Source organism: Tachypleus tridentatus, chromosome 7 (genome assembly GCF_004210375.1).
Source record: "Tachypleus tridentatus isolate NWPU-2018 chromosome 7, ASM421037v1, whole genome shotgun sequence".
Classification (NCBI taxonomy): Eukaryota; Metazoa; Arthropoda; class Merostomata; order Xiphosura; family Limulidae; genus Tachypleus; species Tachypleus tridentatus.
In genome coordinates, this window is record NC_134831.1 from 161880454 (window position 1) to 161891477 (window position 11024).

The 11024-nt window shown below is 36.7% G+C and overlaps 1 protein-coding gene across 3 annotated transcripts in view; it reads right to left on the reverse strand.

Moving 5' to 3' along the window:
* LOC143257067 (histone acetyltransferase KAT6A-like) overlaps positions 1-6715 on the reverse strand; it is a 51007-nt gene extending 44292 nt beyond the window's left edge. Inside the window, exon 1 of one of the 3 annotated variants that reach the window (XM_076515201.1) lies at positions 5954-6712. In XM_076515201.1, coding sequence (XP_076371316.1) covers positions 5954-6583 — 630 coding nt within the window. In that variant the 5' untranslated portion in view covers positions 6584-6712. Of the gene's footprint in view, positions 1-5953 lie in introns of all 3 variants that reach the window. The other 2 variants (XM_076515202.1, XM_076515203.1) reach the window with 2 other exon arrangements.
* Between the last annotated feature and the right edge of the window lie 4309 nt (positions 6716-11024).

Here is an 11024-nt window from a genome sequence, read left to right on the forward strand (position 1 = left end):
GGGAATTGTAAACACCTTATTTGAAATAATGAAAGTTACAAATTCGACACTGATGCCAACGAAACTCTTATGTGAATGTCTGTCGAACGCTACATGATATATTTTAAGTTATCGAGACAAGCAATGAAACATTGACACGTAATCTTTCCTAACAACTGGTTTTGTTTGTTTGTTGTTTTTCTCTTTTCAGTTTTGTGGAAAGCTACATAACAGCTATCTGCACTTCCCTTCCCTAATTTAGCAGTGTGAGACTAGAGGGAAGGAGGCTTGTCATTAACACCCACCGCCAACTCTTGGGATACCTCTTTCACCAATGAATACTGGAGTTGACCGTCACACTATGACGCCACTACGGCTTAAAAGATATAGATGTTTGGTGGGACAAGGAATCAAACCCGCGATCTTCAGATTGCGAGTCAACCGCCCTAACTTCCTGGCTTTGCTGGGCTCAGCTTTATTCATATTTGGCTTTAAGAAAAACTACGAAAATACATCCATATATTCTCGTTAACAACGGTTTGTTTTATTTTGAATTTCACACAAAGCTACTCGAAGGCTATCTGCGCTAGCAGTCCCTAATTTAGCAGTGTAAGACTAAAGGGAAGACAACTAGTCATTACTACCTACCGCCAACTCTTGGGCTACTCTTTTACCAACGAATAGCGAGATTCACCGTCACATTATAACGCTCCACGGCCGAAAGGGCGATCATGTTTGTTGTGACGGGGATTCGAACCCACGACCCTCAGATTACGAGTCGAGTGCCTTAATCACCTGGCCATGCCGGGCCGGTAACAACGGACAAGGAACGTACAATGGGAAATATTATTTTACACAAATCCACTCAGTTTCTTCAAAATCCGTTCATTTTTGATTAAATTACAGAGGAAAAGTATTTTGAAAAATTCGGTCCCTATATTAGAATTGTTTTGGGTTTTCGTGACTTTGACCCTCAAGAAACTAATTACTTCTAAGTTTGATCATAGTCCAAATGCATTCAACCGTTCGAAAGAAATATTGCGAGCAAACACACACACACAGTGAAAACATAACCTCAGTCCACCTTAGGTGGCGGAGGTAATAATAAATAAAGATGAATGTCAAACTTATACGATAAAAGTTCTCGCCCTCTACCAGCTGTGAGAGAAAAAAAATGACACCAACAGATACAGCCTGTTGTGTGTATGAAATGACGGTTGATGTAACTGTTATTACAACGCGCATGCCCAATAACCTTGACGTTAATTCAGCTAAGAGTAGAGAGATAATAATTTTAGTTTTACATCATTTTCATTGGTGTAATTGACCAACACATTATGCGAAACGGCCACGTTCAGTAAAGGTATTCGAACTCTGGTCAGATAGTCGAGCTCCAAAACCACCAGGCTAGGCAAGGCCAAAGAGAGAGATGGACAATCTAGGCAGGAGTTAAATAAAGGTAGAATGGTCCAGAAGAGCGTTCCGCCAGTTGACGATTCAAACCATTAATTTTCTGATTAGAATGACAAAGTGGGTCAACAAATGGTGTTCAGTCTTCTTCAAAATCCCAATTTAACCACTGGGCTACAGTGAAACAGTACTTCATGGCCAAAGGACAAGGAGGTAATGGTTATTGTTACACAGCAACTACTAGAAAGCTAGGGTCGGATTTCATGGTAAACGAGTTCTGCTACTAACTAATATATACTATTTTTTTAGAAAGCGTATGTTTTATCGAACATGTGTCGTTAGAAAGTGTATGTTTTTAGGAACATGAGTCATTAGAAAGTGTAGGTTTTTAAAAAGATGGGTTATTATAAAGTGTATGTTTTCACGAACGTGGGCCCATCCTGTTTTGAACACCCATTTTATGTTCTTACACCCAAGTTACTCTGTTCACGTGGGCTAGGAATGACTTTGTGGCTAGAATGTCAGTACGTTTGAATCCAAGAATCAAACCCCTTTGTCTGTTTGTTTGTTTGTTTTGGAATTTCGCACAAAGCTACTCGAGGGCTATCTGTGCTAGCCGTCCCTAATTTAGCAGTGTAAGAGTAGAGGGAAGGCAGCTAGTCATCACCACCCACCGCCCACTCTTGGGCTACTCTTTTACCAATGAATAGTGGGATTGACCGTCACATTATAACGCCCCCATGGCTGGGAGGGCGAGCATGTTTGGCGCGACGCGGATGCGAAACCGCGACCCTCAAATTACGAGTCCCATGCCTTAACGCGCTTGGCCATGCCGGGCCATCCCTTTGTCATAAGAGGCCCTTACCATTTTGCGGCTGTGTTATGGACAAATTATTATTATTATTAGTTTGTTTGTTTATTTTGAATTTCGCGCAAAGCTACACGAGGGCTACCTGCGCTGGTCGTCCCTAATTTAGTAGTGAAATACTAGAAGGTAAGCGACTAGTTATTAACACCTACCGCCAAGTCTTGGGCTACTCTTTTATTTTCGAATAATGGGAATGACAGTCACATTATATTGCCCCCACGGTTGACATGGCGAACATGTTTAGTGGAACGTAGATTCAAACCAGCGATCCTAAGATTGCAAGTCAAGCGCCCTAACCCCGTGACCATGCAATTATTATTAGATAAGAGACGAATGAGTACGTGCTTACGACAATTTATAAGGAGTATAAATGTTTAAAAGTATTTCTATTTACTTTTTTTGTGAAAACAAAGAGAATTGATTCTCTTAAATATTACAGTAAAACTAGTTTATATTTAACTTTTTAATCCGAAAATTACTTTTTATTTTGCAAAGAGTTTATAACTCGTACGTCCTAAATTGTGACGTTCATTATAACCACCAGGTGGCCATGTACCAAAAAAATATTATAGCGGTATTTATTCAATAAGTTCTGTACACGTGATTAAAATATCTTTTTTACTTTCACTTGAGGTGCTCAACTCCCCACTACCCGACAAAATTAAAAAAAAAAAAGTCTACGAGGTGTTCCCTTCCCAAATCTCAATATTTCCGCCCTTTCAATGTTGGGTGATGAAGCAATTTCCCAACACCATTTGAAATAATCCGTATACTTCTAAATGAAGGCTAACCTTTTAATACTTAACTCTATCCATATTATGTTAAAAGAATGTCATTTATACATAATTAAATAACGGTTACGCCAAGAATCTGTCACATCATTATTTATTAAAATTATTTATTTTTCAACTTAAAAAAGAAACGAAGTCCATCTATTATAATAATACTCAATTTTTGTCTGTTCTGTGAATGCGCGCGCACTTCGTTTCAACGGAAGTAAACAAAAAGTAGACGTAAATGTAATTTATTAGACATTGTGTACAACAGATTAAAAACGTGTACTTTTTAAACAGGTATAACGTTAGGTCGTAGAATAATGTTATAAGTTCATTTTTTATTGCATTAAGTATGGTAAAATATAGCCCTAGCTAAACTAAAGCAAAAACGTACACAAGTTGCAGTGTTAATTTGTCTATCGAATATAGGTTGTACTTAGTAAAGGCTTAGCTAATATTAGGCCTAGTATGAGTGGACTAAGAGATATCGATCTCTGCGAATAGTGATCGTTTGTAGTATTTTAGAAGCGCTGTATTTAAAGTACTTTTGCAATTAAGATACTAATTTGGCTGTAAATATTTTGTTGGCCTTTGTGAGTTAAATATATTTTGTTACTTTTGGCAGAACTTTTTCATTAATCGTGTATAACGTAAATTAAATATATTTTGTTACTTTATTTTGTTTAGGAAACGGTAATTTTCTATATGAACCTGTTTTGACTACACTTTATGTCATAACATAAAAGCCTTTCAATTCAGTTTCATTCATCGTAAATACATGTATAACGTGAATTACGTAATTAAAAACAAGCTAGCTACCAGTATTTTGTTTAGCTGATAGAAATGCTAAAAACCGGGTTTTGATACCCGTGGTGGGCAGAGCACAGATAGCCCATTGAGTAGCTTTGTGCTTAATTCAAAACAACAACAACAATTCAGTAGATCAAAGGAAGCTTGCTCTCAGACGACACAGTGTTGAGTACGTTATATTAAAGCGATTTTGAACATGGAAAAGAACAAGTGATGTAACAAACAACGATGAAATAATGTTGCGGTGTAACTGAATGTATCAGAACTACATTTTGACACTTTCGTAGATATTGTGATGCCACTACAAAGCGATTGTTGTTGGGAATGGTATGTTACCCTAAAAGTCCTTTACGACGCTAAATATTGATACACTCAGGCCATAAAAATAGTTTAGATCACGGAATTACATCTTTTTAAGACGAAGATATACTTTGTTATTATCGTCATTGGAAAACAAAGGATTGTGGATGAATATGAGAACCAATATCATCCAGAAAGAAATATATAACGTCATATTTTAGCCGTGGTAGTAAACAAAGTGTGGCATACGTAGGTGGGAATCTACGAATACGAATGCCAATCACAAAAGGCGTCAACATACCCAAGCAACAGTACGGAACATAGTCAAAAAGGGCCTGTATGTGGAAATACAACAAAATCACGTGTACACAATTTATTACATGATATAATATTGAGCCATCGAATACCTCAAACAGATGGGGAATGAAACTGGTATTTGTACTACTCTATAAGAAAGTCACTTATGGATTTCTATTCGATAGGATTCTTGAAACGGACGTTGTACGAAAACTGGCTCATAGAAAGTATGCAAGGAGAAGGGGGAGGTGTTTGAGCCATGACAGCCTTACGACGGAGCGTTTTGTAATGTACGCTACATTGCTATTGTTAAAATGCACAGTTGTCAAACGGTATAACCGACGCGGCGACATAAACTATAACGATGGTGAGGTTCTGAAAGCCGTTAGTTTTTCCGGTTCGTCTCCTTACTAAAATGAGCTGTTTTAATGACGCAAATAGAGAGAGAGAAAAACAAGTACAGGTGATCGGGGAAGTGGTTTAAAGAAATGAAAGTGTTAGGTTATCGAACTTTCTGTTCCCGTGAAAAATATTCTTCAGTGTTGTCACAATATTTTTTTGAAATCGCTTCCGTATTTCAAACGAAGTGCATCTGAATTTCTTATTATTGGATCGGGTGTTGCCTGTTGATTAGTGTGTACAACTGTGGATTTGAAGGTTCATGGTTCGCGTACTGTTAACGTACCCTGCATTTTGTGAATGTAAGTTATGAAAGCAACGTTCAAATCCAACTATCCGATTAAAGCAGCTCAAGGGTTGGCGGTAAGTGCTGTTGATTATCAGGCCTGGCATGGCCTAGCGCGTAAGGCGTGCGACTCGTAATCCGAGGGTCGCGAGTTCGCGCCCGCGTCGCGCTAAACATTCTCGCCCTCCCAGCCGTGGGGGTGTATAATGTGACGGTCAATCCCACTATTCGTTGGTAAAAGAGTAGCCCAAGAGTTGGCGGTGGGTAGTGATGACTAGCTGCCTTCCCTCTAGTCTTACACTGCTAAATTATGGACGGCTAGCACAGATAGCCCTCGAGTAGCTTTGTGCGAAATTCCAAAAAACAACAAACAAACAAACTGTTGATTATCTGCCTTTCCTCTAGTCTAACATTTGAAAATAAGTAATGGCCAACCTGGATGTTACTTGCGTATTTTGCACGTATATCCAAATGCAACCAAATAAATATTCTGACTCCTGGCATCGTTATCAAATATAAAGACAACCACCACGACGTATACTACACTCTTCGATCGGATATGGAAATATATATAGCTTTATGAAATTATTTTGGAATTTATAGTAATTTCATTGATGTATTTTTGCCCAATATTTTTCATATTATAACTAACAAGAAGTGACTGAAGGTGATAATTACATTAAAATAAACAAAGAACAACTAAATAAAACCGGTAATTAATATTTTCTTCACCATTGTGAGATTTTGTACAGATATACACATACGTTGCCTTATTTTATTTTATTGGAAATTAATAAATAAATTTATTGTACGAAGAACTTTGCAAACCTTTCGCTGTCTTTTTCGCCCTCGTGTACGAAAACGATGAGATATCTTTTGTTGTCGTTTAATACCACTTTGTTTCCTCCGTAATTCTACGCCGTTTTGGGAAGGAAAACGGTGAAAATGAACAGAATTCGAGTTTTTCTGGGGAGAGCGGGGCGATACTAAAACGAAATCTCCAGAAATTAGTTTCTGGAGCGCTCCAATGCTAACTTCTCTTTCCAACGCAATTTCTAATTCATTTCGGGATAATCTAAAGTCCAAGTTCGGAGAAGTTATGGTATTTTCAATTTCTTCTATAGAAACACCAAGTTCTGCTTTTTTGGAACTCAGTTCGCTTACAATATCGGTCAAAGTTTTGCTCATCTCGATCGAGTTTAATTGTTCAATTCGCTGCTTATTAGTGTGACGATCCAACTTTGAAACATTCCGATAACTGTTACCACCTTTATGGCCTACTTTGATTACGATGTTTTCATCCACGAGTCTCTTCAATTCAGCTTCGACGTCGCCAGAGTTTACCCCGTGCTTCCTTTCCAACATGTGACAAATTCGCACAAAATCCGGTCGCGATTTTCTTTCTCGAAGTTGTTCGATTGAATTCAGAATCAAATGTTCTAAATTATTCCCACTCATTTGACGAACTTAAAACAATTTTATTTTTTTCCGTTTCAAATACAAAGAAAAACTAAACCTTGTTTTTCTCGCTGCTGTCGCTATACTCGTAACGAAAAACGAAGCATAAACGGGACAAGAGAATAAGCTCTGTTACCACGAGTACACGCATGCGTATCATTAACAACGCTTTGCATTGCGGGAATGGGGGCACGACAATTCCTAGTAAGTACTTGGTGCCTATACATGTTAAGCAAACACACGGAAAGGTTACTTAATTCGGAGAAATACTTTAAACAATTACTTCAATAAATGAGAAATAAAATTTATACAAAACATAGCAAAAAAAACAACAAACAAAAACACAATTCTATTAAAATAAGTTATGAAAGTGGCCGAACTTTTACGTTACCAAACATATCTATAAAAATGCGTAGCAGTAGCGCCTGCTGTTATTTATCAGGCACAATTTAACGTGTTACGAAACTTATAATTAATTTTGTTTTCCATCACAAAATTTACAATAGTTTTTTACACCACTCGACAGTTATAATTTGGAAACAATAATAATAACATAAGGACCAACGGCTACAAATAAGTTCTGGACATCTGTTCATTACTGAGGTTGTGTGTATGCCAACATGGCGGAGATTTTTTGTTTCAAACAATCATGGCGCTGAAGGCATGTGAATTTCACACATTTGTTTGGCTTCATATTACTAGTATCTTAAACGATTAAGGATTTCGTTTCACGCAACCCTCTTTGGGACACGTCGTGTCATTTTAAATGATTAAACTTACGTAAAAATACAACAAAAAACAATCGAAACGAAACACACTCAAAGTTATGCATTACGTTTCAGGAAACAAGAGTCGAAGTGATTCCGAAATATTAGCGCGTTACGAGTATTGACTAGTTCAGATGTTTCATTGTTTCACAAACAAACATGGTTCCATTATGAAGATTTTCTTGCTCAGCTGTCTTTTATTTTTTTATTTTTTTGCGTGCCAATAACATAACTTACTTTAAACAATGCGGGACTGAAAAACAATGAATAATCTCACGTTTCAGCACAATTATCAACACGTTAATTCAGTGTACTTGACTATACTTTATTTGTTTTTAACAAGAAACTTGTTTAGTCGTTTCTGAAGGTAATTACTGTGATGCAACTTTCAGATCTGATCTTATCCAGTTCGAGAAAGATATTCATAAAAGTCTAGCTATAACAGTCATGTGATATAGTGGTATACGGGTGTGAATGTTATCAGCACTACTTTATTATGAAGTATCTCTGTCGCCTATAAACAGATATTAAAACCAAGAGCCGACACTATATATCTATCCAGGGAGACAAACAACACTGGTTAGCCTTCTTTTTCTACAGCTCGTATTATTTAGTGTCTGGAATGCATACTTGTCATCTTTCTATCTTCTGTTGCGACAGCGGTAAGTCTTCGGATTTACGAAGCTAAAATCAGGTGCTCGATTCCCCTCTGTGGCTTTGCTATGAGAAACACTCTCCTCACTTTTCTGTACATACAGTTACATGTTCAACTAAAACTATCATAGAAACATCGTTGTTCTCTCGTATAGACGGTTCTCTGGAGAAAGATGGTGTAGTTATTTATAAATCGTTGACGGCAGATGTGCCAAATCATGATGAGTTTAGCTAATTATTAAATTTCGACGGCTGATATATTCAAATCAGGATGAATTTAGTTAATTATCTGTCCCCAATGGCTGATACAGCAAAATCAGGATGAGCTTAGTTAAGGCTTTGAGCACATAACACATTTGGCACGACTGTTGTTCACCGACTGGATTTTCAGTCTTAAACCCTTTGAGTTTGACCATACGACTTACTCCAGGATAGACATACCATGGGTAAAAGTGTAGCCTGAATCACCCTCCACCTCCCCTATTTCTTACCGCTGTAGGCATAAAGATATAATATTTTCGTTTAAAGAAACCGATCAGAGATATTTGATAGATAAATGTTTATATCACAAGATATTTTATAATTGTTAAAACATGCAATATAGACTTAAATACCAGACCTTAATTTACACGTGCCTCAGATAACAGTTCGTAAAATAATCAAAAATAACTTTCATCTGGCAACGAAGCCAACAGGGTACACGTTCATGAAGGTAAGGCCTTCAGTTATGTCTCCCGCTGAATCGTCGCACACCATACATTTGGAAAATGAAAAGAGTATGCATGTTATTCCATATGGATGGTCCAGTCGATGGATGAAGTGAATGCTTATGGATTTCCATGCGACCAAACTGTTGAAAATGGAGCTGAGATAGTATTATTATCGTACAATAGATGGGTTATGGAAACTCTTCAGGGTGGAATACTGTGCTACGGACATGACAGCCATACGTCGAGGTATTTTCCAATAGAAACTACGTGGCATGGCTGCGGTCAAGATGCACAGCCGACTGACGGTGCATGGCTAGACGTGGCGACATGTTGAAACTCAAAAATCGTATTAATGGTTAGGTATTTTTATGCAGTTCATTTTCAACCCAAAAATAACATAAGTGATGGAAATTGACATTAAAATAAAACAAAAGCTTCCATCCCTTCCTACAACATCTGTAAGAATTAAAATAATGTTCATACTTCTGTACTAACTGGCTGTATAAAAACAGTATAATAATTTAGTTGTACTTACGATCAGATAACTGACTGTATATTGCGATTTGTGCCCTTTTCCGTTCCATAGCGATATATAATAAACAAACATAGTTCATTCATTTTCGTGATGGATTAAATAAGGCATTACCATCATATTACGTTGTCTAACACAGTGCAAATATAAATAATTACATACTGAAAAGAAATATGGCTCTTAATTTTGCTCGTGTTGGTTATTTATCGACAAATCAACTGTGAAGTATGAAATAGCTATAGAATTCAGTTTCGTTACTGAAGATAGTGATGTTCATACTGGTTATGTGTTCTAGCTAGCATGACACTGTACAAGTTATATTATTTAAATGACAAAGTGGAACTAAACTTAATTTGAGAAGAAAAGGTGTCGCTGAAATTTATCATCTACCTAAATTTGGAATTCTCTTTAACCTGTGTACGAACAAGTTATAAATGTATATAATAGATGATAGATCCACAGCTCTGGGTTTGTTTGTTTTGAATTTCGCGAAAAGCTACACGAGGGCTATCTGCGCTAGTCGTCTCTAATTTAGCAGTGTAAGACTAGAGGGAAGGCAGCTAGTCAAAACCACCTACTACCACCTCTTGGGCTACTCTTTCACTAACGAATAGTGTGATTGACTATAACGTTATAACGTCTCGACGGCAAGTATGTTTGGTGGAACGGAGATTCGATCCCACGACCTTCAGATTGCGAGTCAAGTGCCTAAACCATCTGAGCAGTTTAAAGTTAAGCATAAAGCTATAGAATGGACTATCTTATTCTGTCCGACACGGGTATCAAAACCTGGTTTCTAGCGTTATACGTCCGCAGACAAAGCGCTCTGCTATGGGAGAATAACATTATGGGAACTAGCTTCATTTGTAAAACTTTAAAATGTTAAATGTCCAGGTGTTTGCATAAAATCTTATATAGTTACATGTATCTGGATTTATGATTATGCAGGTGGACAAACACATAGCATTGATGTTGTGTTTTTTTAACTATGCCCTAATTAATACCCATATAGTATCCGTGGTGATCTTTAGAACCTGCGGTATCTGTTGCGGTTGAAAGCCCCAAAATAATTCAAAGGTGTAAAAATAAAACTTGAAGTTGTATATGTTACACATTTCAGTGAATATTTTCGTTTTATAAATTTCAAACACCTACACGACAAAAATGTTATTCGTTTTAGTACAAATATATTCTAAGACCACTAAAATGAGAGCACTTATTTTGTTGAATTGCAGGGGTCATCAGAAAGGTTAAGCCTACCTTTGAGGTTAGCTGACAAAATTGAATTTTTGCCTATTTCACTGTCACATGCGCTCCTTAAAACACTTATCAGTTTATATAATGTAACGAATAAAATGTAGATTAGTAAATAAACAAAGAGTTAACAATAAGTAAGCAAAGTTGTATTTATTTTTTATTTCATGTTAGTTTTATTAACAGTATTGGTTGAAATGTATATGCACGTATATTTTATTTTTCATTTATTTATCACATACATGTTAGATTATTAGAATTATTTTGGATTGTTAGTTTAGTATATGGATTTAAGACCAGTCTAAATTTCCTAATGTGTCCGAACTTGATGAGGTGTTATTGGGATTACGGCCGAAAATGTAGGTAACAGCTAGGATATCCAAGCAAAAAATCAGTACATTCTAATAATTTCAAGCTTGTGTTTTATGATAATTCATATTCCTAGTTTGATTGGTATATTAAATTAGATAAATTTATACATTAGGTTAACTTCTAGTTCCGATCTATATAGGTAGCTTACTTGG